General features: G+C 54.9%; 1 protein-coding gene across 1 annotated transcript in view; it reads right to left on the reverse strand.

Annotated features, from left to right (window-relative positions):
• TG (thyroglobulin) overlaps positions 1 to 19,114 on the reverse strand; it is a 168,698-nt gene that overhangs the window by 103,358 nt on the left and 46,226 nt on the right. Inside the window, exons 27-35 of the mRNA XM_014544980.1 lie at positions 17,465 to 17,629; positions 14,070 to 14,135; positions 12,026 to 12,106; positions 9,754 to 9,891; positions 8,734 to 8,910; positions 7,215 to 7,326; positions 5,081 to 5,160; positions 4,042 to 4,185; positions 983 to 1,045 (exon numbers count right to left, since the gene is read on the reverse strand). Of these exons, the coding sequence (XP_014400466.1) occupies positions 983 to 1,045; positions 4,042 to 4,185; positions 5,081 to 5,160; positions 7,215 to 7,326; positions 8,734 to 8,910; positions 9,754 to 9,891; positions 12,026 to 12,106; positions 14,070 to 14,135; positions 17,465 to 17,629 (1,026 nt within the window). The remainder of the gene's footprint in view (positions 1 to 982; positions 1,046 to 4,041; positions 4,186 to 5,080; positions 5,161 to 7,214; positions 7,327 to 8,733; positions 8,911 to 9,753; positions 9,892 to 12,025; positions 12,107 to 14,069; positions 14,136 to 17,464; positions 17,630 to 19,114) is intronic.

Raw genomic sequence — 19,114 nt, forward strand, 5'->3', positions numbered from 1 at the left:
GGGCACATGCCCGGGTTGTGGGCTCGATCCCCAGTGGGGGGCATGCAGGAGGCAGCTGATCCATGATTCTCTCTTCTCATTGATGTTTCTATCTCTCTCTCTCCCCCGCCCCCTTCCTCTCTGAAATCAATAAAAAATACATTTTAAAAAAATATTTTAAATAAAATGTGCAGGAAAAAAATGACCTCCAAAGTTAGCAATTTCCACGGAGAGGAGGAACCTGACATCATGGGACCGTTTATACTTTCGGCCACAGCCTTGACCGTAAGTGGCCGCCTCCTACGGGAGCTATATTCTGCCTCTCCGCCAGGCGGTAATGACAGGCGTCTAGAGCCCCTCAGACGTCAGGTCACAGGGCAGGAATTAACTCTCGGGGGCTCCCAGAGCCTCTCATTTCCTGACCATGGACACAGGGAAGGGACGTGCAGGAGGCCCACGCTGGCCCGCCCCCTCCCACCGAACCCCGTCCAGAGCAGCCCCTCCCCCCACTTCCTGCCGCCTTGGACCCAGGTGGCCTCGGTCTGGGCTGCTCCTGGGCTCCGGGCCGGTGCCCGCCTTAGATGCCACAGTGCCACCCAGCGTGCTGATGGCTGTGAGCCCGGACTCCTCTGCACGAATGCGGAGCTAGCTGAGTTCTCTCACTTTTTGGCTACAAGTGCCACCACGGTTGGCATCGCCCCAGGACTCCGCAGGCCTAGCCTTTCCTTAATGGGGTGAAACGAGCCTCAGAGAACAGGGCTTGAGTCCCACTCTGTTCCAGTTAGCCGTGGTATTTGGACCAAGTCATGTCATCACTGTGAGTCAGTTTCCTCATCTGTGAAATGGGCGGGCCTCTGTCCTGCCTCTGCACGTGTGCAATGGGTAGGAGCTGGAATGGATGCGTGTGAGAGGGTCCGGCGAGCAGCAGGCTATGGACAAAAGGAAGCAGGAAGAGGAGGAAGAGGCGGGGCCCCGACATCAGAGACATGGACAAGCAGCTCACCTTTCTCCGGGAGGGAAGGCAGAGCCACCGAAGGGCAGAAGCCGGGAGCACCATTTTGAGCGACTGCAAAGGAGAAGAAGGCAGCCTGTTAGCTCTTCCTCCCCTGGGGTCCCTGAGCTCCGAGGGCATTACTGGAGGGACAACTGGGTGGCGGCAAAATTGGGCTTGGCAGGCAGAGAGCGTGTGCGACCCCCAGCACCACCTGCGTCAGTCAGGAGGGCTCGGGGTGCCGAAGGGACCACCACCTCTCAGGGGCTGGAGACACCAGAGGGTCGCCTCTCCGGTGCGCCCTGTGCCCCTGCAGCGGCGCCTGAGATCCCAGGACAGGCCGACCCTGCTGCCCTGGGACACACTTTGAGGACCGCTGACGGAGGCTCCGCCACCCATCTTCTGTGCGCTCTCCAGACAACACTCAGATGCTGCCAACCGGCCGCCGTGCCCGGCCGCTACACCCGCTGGCCAGCTGGCACCCTGCTCGTCCGTGTCGATGTCTGTCCCCCTGGGAGAAAGCGGCTCGGAGCAAAGACCCTGAGCATCGGCGCCGTCTTCAGAGAGCAATCTGACCCTCTGAAGGGCGCTGAAATGCCACACGGAGAATTTATATGCATGTGTGCATCACCCGCGGACACAGACAAGAGTGGAGTGAAGGCCTGGAGAGGGGGTGGGAGCGGAATGGGGGGGGGAGTAATGGAGGAGGGAACGGAGACATCTGTCATACTCTCAACAATAAAGATAAATTTAACGAAATAGAAATGTCCTGCCTCGGACCCAGTAACTGTGCTCTTGGAAATTAACTTGCAATTCAAAGTACGCTTGGTTTGCAAATGAACATCCAGGCCACATCGATGAGTCGCTGGAAACGACATAACCCATGAGGACACCATGCAGCTCCCATCAGCAGGAACTGGTCTCCTAGCTCTGCTGCTGCTGTTACTCTTTCTGCGCACCATCCGAGTTTCACAAGAGGGTGCTGGCCGCCCTCCAGGGGGGCGGGGGGTGGGGGGTGAGGGCTCCTTCACTGCACAGGAACCGTTGGGCTGTGAGGGTTCTCAGGTTCCCTGGGGCCCTGCAACCCTGAAACCGTCAACACCCTCTGTCCCTGGGAGGATTGGCACTGCCCTCGGGACCCTCCTACTGTGCCCCTCACTGTGGGGCCCTCCTACTGTGCCCCTCATTGTGGGGCCCCCCTACTGTGCCCCTCACTGTGGGACCCCCCTACTGTGCCCCTCACTGTGGGGCGCCCCTACTGTGCCCCTCACTGTGGGACCCCCCTACTGTGCCCCTCACTGTGGGACCCCCCTACTGTGCCCCTCACTGTGGGACCCCCCTACTGTGCCCCTTACTGTGGGACCCCCCTACTGTGCCCCTCACTGTGGGACCCTGAGCCATTCGCTCGGCTAACTCACATGTGTTAAACAAATGACTGCTAACCTTTCTGCTTCTTCCCAACTCTGCCTTCCAGGACATCACATTGGTACTTGAAACTGGCCACGGTGAGAGTATTTACACCATGGCAAGTGGCAATGGCTGGAAACCAGGGCTTCCCTCCATCTTCTCTGGTTGTAAAATATTTGCCAGCGCAGCACTGAATGGGGGGCGGGGGGGTAACAACAGGTGCTACCTCTGGGGTTGTTTGGGGCTAAATAAGATGCTTTCTGCAAAATGTTAGCCTAGTGCCTGGAGCCAACGCTGTGCTTGGTAAGTGCTTTGCTGGGATGTGAATGATCGCGAAGAACAGCTTGTATAGAAACTACCTCCATGCGGCAGCTCCTACGTGGGGCGCACAGACCTCGCTAGAAGAGCCGGTCACGCCCTCTCTGGGTGATGCTCCCACATCTGGAATTGCTTCAGGGCCCACCCGCATTTGCTTGGCAGAAGGAGAGACACTGTGAAGCTCCCACTGTTTTTCTAGAAGCCACATCTGACTTTGTAAACCAACCAATGACCCTGCCCCACTCGCAGGCCTCGCACAGCTGGAGAGGATGGTCAGCCCCGGTTTCTTCAAAGAGCAGAGGGTACCCAGGCCGCAGGGCCCGTCCCCTTCCAGGAACTCCGAGTCTCTGGGGCACTGTTTGACCACAGAGCTGCCCTCATGCCCCTGCCCTCCCACCTAGATGTTAAGAATACTTCCTGTCTGGGTCCCACTGCCAGGAAGGGGCTGCAAGCAGTCTCATTTGCATTCACAGTGGCTCATCTGGGCTCTGGGTTCTCAGCTAAACCATGTGGAACTTCTGTGCACTGTGTTAGCAAAGTCAGAAAGCACAGCCCGCAGGCGCTGGCCCCTCCCGGAGCTCCCTGCTGCAGGCGTGGGCCTCCCTCCTGGAGTGTGCCCGGCTCAGCGTCCACCTCTGTCCTGTGGACACGGCTCAGGGACCGAGGTGGTGTAGCCTTTGCCCATGAGGAGCTCTCTGAGGCCCAGAACGTTGCTGAACAAATGAAACCACGGCTTAAACGCCTTTGTACCCAGCTGGTCCCTGAGCAATATAAGGATGGAAAAGGACATTTCCCAGCACATGGTGGGATGCGGAGATGGGAAGGGGTGTGGGAGGAGAGATGTGGGGTTGCATTTTCCTAATCGACACGAGGAGAAAGCCAAGGGAACCTGGTGGAGGGCACACCTGTTGTCTTCCTCTGTCCAGTAACAGCGCCTTAACTGTCCTCTGAGGAACCTCCTCCCTGCCAGTGCATACAGCCTCCCTGGCCTGTCACTCAGGCTGCCCCGCTCACAGCCCAAGATGGGACAAACTCTCCCCTGAATCTAAAGCTTGAGTGCAGCCACCAAAGCCTCTGGAGGAGAATAAGGATGACAGGCTGCTCATTCATTCCTCCTCAACACACACATGCTGCTGAGACTGAGTGGGTCACCCTTCCTCTGAGTCTATGAACAGGTTCCCCCAAATATTCCTTTTCTGTGTAATTTAAATAGAATCCGCTTCTGTTGTTTGCACACAATGAATCCTGACTAATGTACTTCCAGGCCCCAGGACATCATCCTAATATACGGTTGGAAACCCGTCAACTGAAGATGCTCATGTAGCGGTTCGGAGCCAATTACTCACCAGGCTTCTGGTACCATCCGAAGGGATAGGTGCGGACCTCGGTGTCGGGAGAGCCACAGTCCAAAATGCGCCAGGTTCCTCCACTTTCCTCACTGCAGGTCTGAAGTCCCAAGCTGTTCAGAGTTAGGCATGTCACCTCTCCTCCTGGAGCAAAAAATAACCAGGACCAGGAATGCTATGAATTTTCCTCTTAGGACTGCTTTGGCTGTGTCCCATAGATTTGGGGTTTCTGTGTTCTCATTTTCATTTCCTTCAAGGTATCTTTGGATTTCTTGAAACCTGTATAATTTTATTGACCAATGTCATCCCAATAAATTCAATTAAAAAGAAAAATAATAAATTCAAAAATAATAATAACCAGGACCAGGAAAATAATCAAGACAGAAGTTTCTAAACTAAAAGAGGGGAATTCTGCAAACTCATCCTTTAGATATTTGGGGTTCACAGCTATAGTCTGGGTGTGACCTTAGCCACTGATGAAAAACCTGGTACCTTACTGTCTCTGGTCCCAGAGCACAGGAATAAAGGCAGCTAACGCTCATGGGGCACCCATCACGTGCCCAGGGCTGTGCTGGAGATGTCGGCACCATATCACCTGGCCCTCCCACAGCCCTGTGAGGAGGGAGCATTCGTTTCCCATTTACAGGGGAGGAAACTGAGGCTCAGAGATTAAGTGATTTTTCCAGGGTCACACCACCAGCAAGTACTCAAGTTTTAAACACAGATCATATGACTTGATCCAAAGTTCACCCCACAAAGTGCCAGACCTGAGTCTTGGAAGATGAGAAGATACTTAGCGAATGTCCGGCCGGGTAGACGTGCCGAGTGAAGCTGAGCAGGTGCTAGGCCAGGAGCCACGTCCCAGCTATCATCTTCATGAGCTGCCGCCCCTCTGCAAGCCCCACCTCCCATCTGGGGACAGGCTCGCTCCTCCCTCCCACCACGAGAAGATGCTGAGGATTCGATAAGATCGTAGATGTGATGCGTGTCCTAGGCTGCAGAGGGCTGTGCGCAGGTGAGGGGGTGTTATCACTATTACCTGTTAACTGGGAAACGTTTAGAAAGCCAAAGCCGGAGCAACACGGGTCGACGTCGCACAGTCGTTCACACTCGAAGAACCTGGCGTAAGAAGAGAAAGAGCAGGCCCGAAGGATGTCACGGGTGGTCCAGGACCTACTGGGGACAGCGCGTTCTTGCTTCTGGGGGCCTGCTTTCCTTATGACTTCCTAAATTGGGGTGATCTGGCCAATATGCATGAATGGATTCCTAGCTTTGAGGTATTTTCTGAAAACAATCTACTCTTTTCTCAGGAATACTGGATTGCCATCCTGCATTCATCCACTCATTCATTCAGTGAACATAAATTCTGTGCTTATAATGTGCCAGGCTCTAAGCCAAGCTAGCCCACAATCCTCAAACCCTTTCAGCTTTGGGTTCTAGGAAAGGGAAGAGATGGTAGGGAAGGTGTCTCCAGAAATGGGGGATAGGGGTGGGATGGGGGAAATGGGGGATGGGGGGAAGGGCTTACAGTTGGAGTGACCCAATCAGGTGCCTGTTGAAGTGGCAAAGAGCAGTGTCCCCCCCTTACCCACTCCACTGCGGGCTAATCTCCCTCCGGGACATACCTCTGTTGGCTGAGGCAGGACCTCCTTTGCTTGATTACTCCTGGACCCCACCTTCCAGTGCTACCAGAAGGAACTTAGTGGCTCCAAACCACTGCTTTGGGCTCAGTTCGGAGTTCCCTCTGCCCGACCATCTGTCCCAATTCAGGTCGCTCATTCCTGATTCCTGAGCACTCCCTCTACCCAAGTCCTTTCCGGTGCGGGGACCCTGCCTCATTCGTGGCGCTCTCCTTCCCTGCCCAGAAGCCATGACTCCGAGTCGCATCCTGCTGAGTGAAGCCTCCATCTCTTGAGCAACTTCTCTGATGCTGGCGGTATCTCTGTCCTGATATTCCCTCTCCAGGGCCCTGCCCACCTGCCCACCTGCCCACCTGCCCACCTCAGAGACGGCCCACCCACCACTTCTCCAGCCTGGATCATGTGTTTTCCCACCAACACACCCTCTTCGAGTCCCTCAGCCCTTTCCCACACCAGGGGCAGGCTGATCCCGGGTTCCCGCCCTCCTTCTCTGCCCCCTCCCATCAGCACGGGTAGTGTGCTCAGCCCCATCTCCAGACAGACTACATCCTATCACCTTTTTAAAAATATATATATATTATTGATTTTTTACAGAGAGGAAGGGAGAGGGATAGAGAGTTAGAAACATCGATGAGAGAGAAGCATCGATTAGCTGCATCCTGCACACCCCTTACTGGGGATGTGCCCGCAACCAAGGTACATGTCCTTGACTGGAATCGAACCTGGGACCCTTCAGTCCGCAGTCCGATGCTCTATCCACTGAGGCAAACCAGCCAGGTCTATCCTATCACCTTTTTTATCTACATTCTCCAAAGCAGATCTTAAATGCCAGCAACACAGTTTTACAAACTAACAACGCTTCCCAGCTCAACAGTTCACAGGAAAATGCCCTGATTCTAAAGTACAAAAGCACTTTAGAGGGGAAGCTTATTTAAAATTCTGATTTTTGAACCCCACCCCCAGAAATGCTGGCTCAGTAGGTCCAGGGAATATGGGTTGTGAAAAGTCTTCCTGCTGATTCTGATGGGTCAGAACCAGAGGCTAAGCCTAGAGAAGCATCGTCTTCAATGAAAACAGCTATACAACAGCCAACTAACAACAGCAAAAAGCATTTCTAAAAAAACGAAACAAAATAAACCAAAAGTCCATACAAGCCTGTGGTCCTGTTAGAAATTCTATTTGCTCTCCAGATTCTGAACAGAGCACAGTGAGGCTTTGTGATCAAGTTAATTACAGCATCTGTCTGGTCATTGTCGTTCATTGATAAGACCTGGCTCCTGTCCTTCTGCATTTCCTGTTGCATCAACTGATGGGAGGTCCAGGCTACATTTCGCGTTTGCCGTTAGTCATCTACTGTAGCCCTGGTCCTTGAACATGGTGACTTACTTATTACCTTTATCAACCTCTGCCTTGAGCTTCAGGTTTTTATTCTGCGTGAGCCTTTAACTGATAGATATCCCCTTCTTTCGGATGCAGATACAGGTGCCTTAGAATAACTATCCCAGCGGGATGGGTTGGGGTGACGTAGCTTACCCGTTGGAGATGGACTTGCCGGACATGGGCACTTTGCTTCTAATGGAAATCCCGGTCAGCGTTTGGAATGGCAGGCGGGTATAAAAGTTCGTCACTGTCTCTTTCAGAACAACTGCGCGGGAAAGGAGACAATGATATCAGGTAGGGAGAGATCTGCCGGGTCCGCAAAAGTATGAGGATGAAGGTGCACAGAGCAGGCTGGCTGCTTCCAGTAGAAAAGGGTTCGACTCCCACCCCGACGGCAATAACACTCTCACAAAGACCACGGCGCCGGGACAGGGGACATAGCGACGCCATCCTGGAAGCTGGCACACACACAGGCAGAGCACAACACCAAGTGAGTAGACCTCAAAGCATGTAGGACTTTTCTGAGGGAAGAAGCAAGAAGCCACTCCGTCCACCTGCCGGAATCCCAAAGGGTTTGAGGGCGGCACCGGTGGACGGGGTGGGCGAAAGCAGGATGGGCACGGAATCTCTTCGGGAAGCAATTAATCTCCTGCTCCTGCCCGCCTCTGCTCTCTGCCCTCTTCCCAACACAGGACGGTGGAAGCCTCATTTTCTAAAGAGGACAAAGGAGGGAGGGTCTTGGGTGCCCCAGGGAGAGTGATGGTGGGCGCAGAACCGGAGACCGGAGGAATCTTTCCAGTCAATGCACGTGGTGAATACTGAGACTTCCTCCCAACCTTACGTGGGATCCAAACCAACAGCACCAGGCTTCATGCCCCAGGCCAGGTACGCTAAGGTTCCTCTATGGGCAGGACCTAAAAATCATGACATGAGGGACCCCAAAGGGTGGCCCCACCAGATCACCCTCCAGGCAAATCTCTGGTCAACGAGCTCCCCCGCTCACTGAGAACTTCCTGATCAACTTCGGGGCCCTTCTCTTACATTGAGTGGAAAACCAAGGCCATCAGCTATCTGAGAAAGGCCTCCAGCAAAGATGAAAGAACAGTCAATAGAAGATAACAACGTCTTTGGAGAAACGGAGACTATGTTGAGTAAAAAAAATTTCCCCAAAAAAATAGTGTCACCCAGTGGGCGTGCCTCAGTGGTTGAGTGTTGACCTATGAACCAGGAGGTCACGGTCGATTCCTGGTCAGGGCACATGCCCAGGTTGCAGGCTTGATCCCCAGTGGGGAGTATGCAAGAGGCAGCCGATCAATTATTCTCTCCATTGATGTTTCTATCTCTCCTTCTCCCTTTCTCTCTCTGAAATTAATTTTTTTAAATGTAAAAAAATATTTTTTAAAATAGTGTCATTAGTGCCCTAGAAAGAAAAATCAACTTCTATCTTGCCAGAGCCACTGTGGGTGGCTTTTTGTAACATGCAGCCTGGTGGGATCTAACTGCTCCGTGTAACAGCAGTAGCTTCTCCGAGGGCCGGCATTCCAGGCAGAATTGTTCTCTACAGCCGACTGGGTGTCTTTGTGAATGGCGTCACCTCTCGGTAAGGAGCACTTTGGATAAGTACTTCCGCCCACTGGAAACGCCGTCTCCGCCCATCCCACAGAGCGCTCACCTTTCCTCCGGAACAGGGCGCTCGGCCTGCGGGGCAGGATCAGCCTGCAGCCCGTGGGACGCGGCTCCAGGACATCCTCACACACCCGGGCCTCTGGGTAGAGGGTGCAGGTGAAGTACGAGGGTGCGCTGTCTCTTATCTCGGCCAGCTGACAGAACGAGGGCTCCTGGGCACAGCCTGCAACAAGGGAGCAGCGGGCTCAGTGCTTGGGAGGCCTCAGGGACCGTGACCTCGGCAGGATCTTCTGAGAAGACAGGCCTCCGAGGGGTCTTTCCAGGCAGGCACATGCCCAGGACAGTCAGGGCTGTCCAGTCGGGAAGGCCCAAGAAAAACACCGGGTTCTGACAGCTGGGGAGAGGGTCGTGCACAAAACAGGGGGTCCATGTGGCTCCAAATAGAGGCAGAGTCTAATAGGGTGAGGGGTGCGCAGTCCAGGAGGAGGGAGAGTAAAACTCCACCGGATCTGCACAGACCAGCTCGGAGACCGCCAGGACCTTCAGTCCAGAGCCCACTGGACGGTCAAACCTTATGAGCTCCGTGGATGATCTCCCGCTGCTGTTCCCATGTTACACTTTGCCCCTGGTCTACGTGAGCTCTCTGACGGGCATATTTGTGTGTGTTCTTCTCATCCCCAAGGTCAAATACAAGGCCCAGAACATAGGTTATGCCTGTGGGTGATGGATAGATGAAAGGATGGATGGAAGGAAGGAAGGAAGGAAGGATGGAAAGATGGATGGGTGGATGGATGAATGGATGGAAGGAAGGAAGAATGGATAGATGGATGGGTGGATGGATGGATGGATGGATGGATAATGGGTTTGGGGAGCTGAGTAGAAATTAACTACAGTGTGAGCATCTTGAAGATGGGAGTTATGTCCTTTCTTCGCATCGACCACGGTGCTAACGTTGCAGTGACCTGGGAGTTTGTCAGTGAGTTTGGCCTCTGTTTCTCCGGTTGTTAACCTGTGACGCCTGGCCACGGGGTCAGAAGGCGGGAGGATGGGGTCTAAGGATACTTACGGGAAAGGCACCACAGGTTTGCCTGCTGAGGTGAGAACAGGTGTTTGAACAGCCAGTGCTGCCGGCTGGGCAGGGACCGGTTCCCACTGACGACGACCTGGGTAAGGTCCACAGGGGAGAAGAGCTGTGACGTCATATCTGGAAGAGAAGGAAGAAGTCAACTTCTTTTCCCTTATCTCCTCTCTCTCTCTTTCTCTCTCTCTCTCTCTCTCTCTCTCTCTCTCTCTCTCTCACACACACACACACACACACACACACACACACACACGCACATTTTCAGGGTATGTGAGGCCAGAGCAGCTCTGAGGTCCATAGGACTGGGAGTCTGGTCAGGCGAGAAAGGTTCAGAAGGTCCCAGAAAGCCCTAAAATTATGCGGTTACAAAATCTTAGAATCTTGGTTGGAAGAAACCTTGGGAGTCTTCTGGTTCAACTTTCCTGCAAGGCGGGACTTTCCCCGGCTATTTCTGGCCGCTGCCATCAGAAGGTCCCAGAAAGCCCTAAAATTATGCGGCTGCAAAAATCTTAGAATCTTGGTTGGAAGAAACCTTGGGAGCCTTCTGGTTCAACTTTCCCCCAAGGCGGGACTTTCCCCGGCTATTTCTGGCCGCTGCCCCTGCAGCCGGGGTCCCCCATTTGTGCCGACCACAGCAGCCCGCCCCATCCTTAGGCAGCCATGGCGTCCAAGCTGACTCCGTAACTTTGAGGCGCTGACGCCCCTGCTGTCTTCCGAAGCCCCGGGGAAGTCCCCTTTCTCCCACAGGCGGCCGTCATGTGAAGCCAGCTGTCAGCTTCGCTCAGCCCAAACCTGGGAGTTCCAGCTTATCCATCCCCCCCCGTCTCTCCTTGTGTCTTCAGACCTTGCGATCCCCGGCTGAAGGCTCCTCCTGGGCACCCCACTTCCTGAGAACGGAAGCCCAAGCTTTCTTCTTGTCCAGGCTCTACCTGCATCTTGAGCTGCACCTCCGGGTGCCTGAACTCACCCAGGGAAGCATGCAGACACTGGTCCTCGCTCACCACCATGCTGCTGGCTGCCCCCGGCCACGGCTGCACCCGCCTGCATGTAGACCCTGCTTCCTCCCCTACCTGCTCCTGCCCTTGCTTCAGGGACCCACACTGTCCCCTCCTGCTCTGATGCCGGTGGCTCTATAAACAGGTTCTCCAGGGCTGAGGGACCCTATATCCAGACCCAGGAGTGGGGGGCATATCTGCACCTCATGGGGGTCTGACTTTGCATGAAGCAGGTGATGGAGATGAGCCAGGGCACATTTACAATGTCCCTTAGCCCGCGGCTCTGACCTAAGGGCACTGCATCCCACAGACACCCCCACTTTGCCTTGGGGCTTCCTTACCAGCAACAATCTCTCAAGGGGGATAAAAGGCTTATGGGGGTCTGCCAAGGCCGGAAGTCTAGTGCTGGCAGACTCCCAGGGCCACCTGGCCATCCTCCACTCTGGGACCCTAGCCCTGTGAGGTGCTGCATCTCATGTTAGTGTCTCAAGGCCGGTTTGCATGCCCTCCCCCACTGCACCGGGCCTAGCACAGGTAGGAGCACAGACTGGGAGGAAGGAAAGAAAGCAAGACAGGGGGCCCGAAAGCACCGGAAGGCATGCCCCAAGTTCCTTCACCCTCGCGCTGTCCTCCAGGCCTCTGCACAAGCTGCTCCCTGACCTGGAACATGGTCTCCCAGGTGGCCCGGAACTGTCTGGCAGACCCTGCCAGGCTGCTCGGAGGTCCTGACTCCTGCAGGCCACCTAGTGCCCTCCCTCCTCTGCACTCCCACTTCCCCTGTCCCCACCGCAGCCCTGGTCACACTGCCATGCGGTGGCTGGCACGTGGGACTCCTAGTCTGTGTGTGGCCCATGTGGCCCAGTATATGCGCTCAGCCTGAGTGAGCCCTGTGGACACAGGGCTCGTGGCAACGTCAGTGTGAATGATTTTGTGGCACTTGAGAAGGTTCTGTAAAATCCACCATCATACTCCGAGCCAGGGCCACGCCTACGAGCCACAGAGCCATCACGTGACTCCAAGAAGAAGGACCCCTTTCCACACCCACCAGGAGGGGAGCTGCTCCCCCTGCTCCCTGGGAGGGATTCCGAGTAATAGACAAAGCTCTGCTGGTTCTCCCGTCTCAGCTGGGCTAGAAGCTCAGAGGGAGTCCCGGGTGCAGAACGGAGCCACGTGAATGGTCCACTCATCGCTTCCCCTTCCCATCCCCATCTTGTCTCCACAGCCAGACACCCACGTTGATCGAAAGGGTTTGGGGTTGGTACCTGCTTCTGGTGGAGGTGCTGACATTGGTCCCATGTCCCTTCTACAGCCCATGGACTCGGACCGAGACCCCATGTCAGAATCTAGGAGGAGAAAAAGAATCGTTGTTCTAATGTTGCAGGCGGGAGGAGGCCAACAAGGCAGCCACGTAAGAGGTCATCATGGTCTGCAGCCCGGTGCCCAACACATGACCTGGGGTAATTCCGGGGAGCAGGTCTGCACTCTTTGGCCTTCTGTGGAATGTCAGCCAACCGCTCAGTAGCAGAACTATGACTGTCCTTGCTGTTGAAATTAGTAACATTTATAAACCCTTCCAGGTTGATGAAACATGTTCATAAATATTGACCTTTACAATCCCTGTGAAGGGAAGGAGTAAGATTTCCATTTCACTTGAGGAAACGGAGACTCCGAGCGATGAAATAACTTATCCCGTGTGGGTGGCAAGTGCATCAACGGAGAGTCAAGAAATTAAATGTCCAAGCTGGGACCAGGTCACCCGTGACAGCAGAGTGAGCGCGGGGAGGATGGGGTGCTGGGCAGTTAGGGGCGCTCCTGGTTAGTGTGGGAAATAGCCCAGGGAGACGCCATCTCTTCATTTTCTACCAGCTAATTCCTCCTTTATCAGAACTTTCTGAGAACTGGGAGGCACTGAACTTTGGACCAGTGTCTGGGTCCCACCCCAGGACTCCTGTGGACATTTCACTCAACTGCTCTAAGTCTTGTTTTTCTTATCTGGAAAAATGAACAAAAATGCCCGCTCCCCCCCGCCCCCCCCCCCCCGCCTATATATTTAACCTTATAGGTAAGACTAAATGAGAGAGGGAGTGTATGACCTCATCATACCATTTTAAAATGAAGATGATGATGATGATGATGATGATGATGATGATAGGTACTTTCTTTCCTCTTCCTCCCCCCCTCTTCCTCTTCCTCCTCCTTCCTTCTCCTGCTCTTTCCCCATCCATCACCACCACCACCACCACCGCCTACATGAATCAGCATTTATCATGAGCTGGGCATGGTTCTGAGCCCTTTACATGTATTGTCTTGCCAATGCCCACACCACTCTACGGGGCAAGTACTATTTCTATTGCTGCATTACCTACGGGGGCGTCTGGGCTAGAGGGGATAATTGATGTGGTCAAGGTCACACGGGCGGTAAGTAATGGAAGCAGAATTCATCCCCAGCCACTCCAGGCCCACATTCTGCCTCTTTCACACCATTTCACAAGCACAGGAAGAGGTCGCCAGCTCTCTCTCTCTCTCTCTCTCTCTCTCTCTCAGGGACTAAGGTCGGGAAGGAGGGATCGTGGGGAGAGGAGGGAAGGGATACAGGGGCCGGGATCTTCTCTTCGTGCCTCTCACCAGCTCCTGCAGCCATGACAGGCAACGGTCCACTTCTTGCCTGCTCCCTCCTGAGACTGGACGGCCTCACAGGTCAAGGCTGTGCCCCGTCCATCTCTCCCATCCCATAGTCCTCAGATGGATCCCACGTGCCCTCACAGTCCCTGCTCTGAGTAGGCACTTGGCCAACGTTCAGGAAACTCAAAGGAGGCCAGACACACAGGAAGGCGATGCCGAACATGCAGGTATGTGAGCCTCCTCATTCCCTGCGCCCTGCTCTGTGCATCCACCGTGGCGGGAGTCCATGCACCACCCCCGGGAGCCTTATCCCTTCCCCCTGCCCTCAGGGAGCGAGGCACCCGTGGCCAAGTCCCCCGGGAGAAACCTCGCCCCCTCCCCGTAGTTGGCCTTGCCGTCAGAGCTCCCATCCCAGGAACAAGGGCGCCCGTGGACAGCGCACTTGGTCTCACGGGAGCCAGTCCTTCCTTCCTCTCTCCTTTCTTGGGTTCCACACTTTTTTTTTTTCAGACTTTGGTGTCTTATCTGATGAGAGTTGAGGCCCTGCTAGTCCACACAGAGCACAAGCTTGGAAAGAACATCTCTGCCGTCTCCCCCTGGAGAGCAGTGTGCCCCAGGAGTGAGGGCCAGGCCCGGCAGGTTCCCGTCACCAGTGTCCTGCCCACCCCCCAGCTCAGAGCTTACCTTTCCAGAGATAGACCTGCTGGAAACTGGTCAGGGGGCCCTGAGTCCCTTCCTGGGGGTTCGGGCCTGCAAAGGAAGATGGTTATTTCTATGAGCTGGAGTGGGCTTGCTCTCATGGGGGACCACTGAACCACACTGCCTCACTTTCCCCACACTGGCCTCTCCTGCCACACAGGTGCAACCCTAAAAGCTTCTTGGAGTCTCTTCCAGCCTTTGGATCCCCAAATCAGAGCTGTCAGATACCTGGTCTCCTGTTCAGGGCACACCCTGCCCCCCCCCCCCATCGAGCCCACACCCCAGGCCTGAACCCTGACTGGGAATCAAACTGGTGACCTCCTGGTTCATGGGTCGATGCTCAACCACTGAGTCACGCTGGCCGGGCTACTCATTGCTTAAGCATTCCAGTCTGCAGCACCGTCTGGATTTGCACAGCACTAACCAAGCTCCCCTCTCTTTAAGCTCACACTTGACCGTGACTGTCCGGCTCCTTGAATGCACTAGAGCTGCCTGAGGTTGGGAGCTGGGTCTGACTCCTTCTTATATCCCCCACCGCCACCATCCCTGTGGAGAACTGGTGTTCAGTACACAGATGCCGGCGAGGAGGGACGAATGAGGACAACGAGGCCGTCAATGACACTCGGAGCCACTGAGTAAACGCAGGGCCCAAGTCCATCCGCCACCAAATTCGTTTCCTGAATGAAGACCTACCCTCCATGCCCCACACGTCCCTGGTTTGATGTCACTGATCGTGAGAGGGCACCTAGGACCCACGCAACCATCATCCCATGCCCCCTGCTGAGCAATATTTCAAGTGGACGGCTTTGCCTGTCCAGACATCCTTGCATTCTTTCCACGACGTCTGGGTTAGGACGTCCCTGTCCCACAGACAGGCCTGCCGACTCTGAGTCATCAGCACTGGCTCCGTAGTCGGGGCTGCAGGCTCCCGGATATGTTTAGGGCTTTGGGGGTTGGCATGGAGCCTGGCTCCTGAGGGTTGATGGGGGCTGCGTGGTCTTAATTGCCCTCTGTGGAGGTCACGTGCCGCATCTGTGTGGCTATGGAATCCACAGTCCCGGGCTGGGCAGGACTCCAGGCCAGATTCCCCAGGGGTCAGCGTGCACCTTTCCCCGGCTGCCTTCTCCTCCCTGCAGCACTTCCCCAGGTCTCTCTTGTATTTCTTGACCTTCCCAGATCAGCCTTGTCCTGAGTCCACTTAGTGCTAAGCACACGGTGGCACACAATCAACAACATTGTAAAGAGCCAACGGGGGCGTCCTGTTTGTAGGCACCCATCCGACATCTGCTCCGGGGGCATCTGGTGACAGTGATCGGGGACGATTGTAAGTCTCTCCACCGAGCTTCCAGCGCCCGAGATAATGACAGTGGCTGATGCAAAGCAGACCCTGTGCGGGGAACACCAGCCATCTGCCCGAGGCTCGCCATCGCTCAACCACAGGAAGCCTTTGAAATCCCCAGCGAATCTGGAGCGCTGCTGCCAAGGCCTGTCTTTCCCATCGAGCTTCCAGTCGCTGTGGGCAGTAGGGGACTTTGCATCGGCCTGTTTTTCATTCCTTTACACTCCAGGCCTTCGTCAGAAATGAGACGTATGCCGTCCCAGAGCTTTCTAAGCCATCTTTCTTGGAAATAGGAAGATCAAGGCCGCCAACACCTGATAGTTGAAAACATCCAGACATGCCCCCTGGAAACTGAGGAGATGCAGACCCTGTGAGGGTTCCTACCTGAGGCCCAGGTCAACCCAGGCACAAAGCTTAAACAGAAATGGTGGGTGCACAGGCCCCACAACTCCCTCCTCATGGCTGTTCACACACCTCCCAGCCCATCTCTGCAACTCACACCCAACCCCCCTCATTGTCCCCTTCTCCCCGCAGCCCTTTAAGTCTTTTCTTTTAAATATTTTTCATTGATTTTAGAGAGAGGACGGGAGAGGGAGAGAGAGAAACATCAATGATGAGAGAGAATCATCCATCGACTATGCCCTACAGGCCTCTCACCAGGGTTTAAGCCCTGCAAACCCAGGCATGTGCCTCAACCAGGAATTGAACCTTGACCTCCTGGTTCATGGGTCAACACTCAACCACTGAGCCTCACCAGATGGGCAGCCCTTTAAATCTTGAAGTAGCCTATGCTGGTAGCTCCAACCTCCAGTTTGGAACATCATGACTATGCCTCAGGCTGCCTGAGATCCCCGTCAAAGGACATCTTCTTAAAGTTCTGACTGCACCCCAAATATGCACATACACCAACTCCAAAAGCCCAGACTCCAAAAGCCCTTGGGTAACCAGTCCCCCCCAGGAGGCCAGACAAGGGCACATTCTTCGCTTCTGGGCTCATACCAAGCACATGCTCCATGTTAAGCAATTCACTGTGGATTTACTGCCCATGAATGTATCCCACGTCTCTCTTCAAATGCTCCTTTCCATCCTGGGCTGCCTCACGGAATAATCGATACCATATGCTGAGGATCCGTCACATAAATGAGTTGCTGGGTTTTATTCGCCCCCAGAAGAAACTAAGCATCGTGGAATTCCGCCCAACTCGGGGATCTTTCCTCCAGGCTTTGGGAAAGGCGCACCCCACGGATATGCTGGGCTGGGTTGTACGCTCGATGGTGTAAAACCAAAAATTATTAAGACACAATCCAGCTCTTAAAACATCCCAGAAAACAATGGCAGGGTTTTAGAAGGGTTCTCATATCCCCTAATATCATTACCGTGTGTCAAACACTCCATACGGCCTTTAAGGGCTAATTCAGATCCCAGCCCTCTGTCTACAAGCCCCGAGGCCTTGGGAAGCCCTCACATCTGTGCGCCTCAGTTTCTTCAGCTGTAGAATGGGGACAGATGGCATTTTTTCCTGCAGGGCTTCACCCCTCCGCAGTCACCCCTTTTGCCCAGACTCTGAGGTTCCGGCCATGAGAGGCCATGTGGGTCTTCCCACGCCTGGACTCCCATCAGCCATGTGCTCTCAGAGGTGACTGTCAGACCCAAGCCTCAACCTCTTGTGTTTCCTGGTCCTCCCTTTCCTGCCGTCTACAGGAGAGGGACGAGGGAGCCGCCAAGCAAGGCCAGGCCCCCCCAACCACAACCAGACCAGCCAACTGCCATGGACCCTGGATGCCAAGTGAGCCCGGCTGAGAACCACAGAGCCTCCCGCTGAGCCTGCCTCGCTCCGCCAACCAGCAGCCTAAAGAGCTGCATCACTGTTTCTGTGGAAAGCGGCCGCCAGGCCCTGCGTGTGTCTATGCAGCATTTCGGGTACAGTTCCTTAGCAGAAGCACGAATTCCTCCGGGTCTGGAGGGGCTCCTACGAGAGCAGCAGCAAACCTTTCTGGGGAGGACTCTAGTCCTGAAGGAACGTGGGCAGGAGGCAACTTACCCTGGAACTCCTGGCCGCCCAGGAGCAGTGTCCCCGGGCGGCTGCCCTGGCCGGCTGTCTCCCCGGGACATGTAGCATTCACCATGGCTGTGGAGGGGTCCCTCCAGTCTTGGACATGGCAGAGCAGGACGTCGGGGGAGCTCAGCAGGCCACAGACGATGGGACCTGTGGGGTCAGGAGAGGAGAGCGGTTGGTGTGATGGGAAGGGGCCCCTTTAGAGACTGGCCTGGCCTCTGTGCCCGAGAGGCCTCAGGAGAGGCCAGGGGACAATTCCGCAGGCGGACAGGGAGCTGGCACTCAGGAGCCTGGTATTAAATTGGGTTATTCTTCCCTGATGGCCATGCCATTGTCTTTATTGGCACATTCCCAAGGGCTGGGCAGGAAGAGCCTGCTGAGAGCTTGGAGGACGTCTGCCTGCCTCACTGTCCCTCTCACCAGTCAAACAACAGACAAGGAATCAAGAGGGGGCAGGTGCGTCTTTCCTTCTGCTCTCAGGCCTCAGGAGAGACCCCGTGCCGCTTGCTTCTCTAGGTGCCAGACTCCCAGGGTTGGGGAACGTCCGGCCCGTGGGCCATATGAGGCCCGAGATATCATTTGGTCTGGACCTGCCGAGGCATTAGGGTGAGTTAATTAAATGTTTGGTCCAACCTGGCTGGCGCTCAGTGGTTGAGCATCGACCTGTGAACCAGGAGGTTGCGGTTCGATTCCTGGTCAGGGCACAGGCCCGGATTGCAGGCTCCATCCGCAGTGTGGAGCGTGCAGGAGGCAGCCAATCAATGACACTCGCTCTCATCACTGATGTTCCTATCTCTCTCTCCCTCTTCTTTCTTCTCTGAAATCAATAAAAAAATATATTTTTAAATATTTGGCCCAATATAGCAGGCTAATTTTTAAGTTGATAATTTTGTATGGCCCGTGAATGATGTTATAAATATCCAAGTGGCCTTTGGCAGGAAAAAGGTTCCCCACCTCTGGTAGAGTATCAGTGAGAACTCCGAGTGTCTGAGAGGTGGGGCCAGAGGTCAGAGGTCACCTTGCTGAGCATATTGCCAGTTTCCATTGCACTCACGTGAACCTGGGGCCTTGGAGTCCCTCTGAACCCCACCCCCAAGTAGCCTTGCTGAAATGCAGGTCTGGAAGCATCGTGAATTTTCATTAGTAACGATCAGTGGAAATGAAGCCATTGAGGGTTGGAGGTGGGAGGAGGCTGCAGTGTCGCTGGGCTGGAGGGGATCCACCCACAAGTTAAGTGACTTTGCAGACTGCGGGGCAAGGACGGATCGGGCTCTGTTCCTGGCCATCGGCAGGTCCAGCCAACGCTTTACAGTCACAGCCCCACATCTGGCCGCTGGACGAGACTGGGAAGCCATCGGCCTGGGTTTCGTGTCTGTCTCCAAGAGAGCATAGCTTCCCCACAAGTCACAGATCCCAGGTGACACTGGGCGGGAGCAGCACGCAGGCCGCCGGCCAGAGCACATGGAAAAGGGTTTGTGGGCTCCCTGCTCCTGGAACAAATCACTCCTCCACATGGGCTCCTCTGGAAAGTGAAGTCAGCCTTTCCAGCTGGAAATCACACGGTCTGGTGAGCAACCGAGTCTGGGGAGTGGTGTCCTCAGAAAAGACACGCAGGCCAGAGAAGGCAGGGGGCTT

The sequence above is a fragment of the Myotis brandtii genome, unplaced genomic scaffold (assembly GCF_000412655.1).
Source record: "Myotis brandtii unplaced genomic scaffold, ASM41265v1 scaffold390, whole genome shotgun sequence".
In the NCBI taxonomy this organism is placed as follows: domain Eukaryota; kingdom Metazoa; phylum Chordata; class Mammalia; order Chiroptera; family Vespertilionidae; genus Myotis; species Myotis brandtii.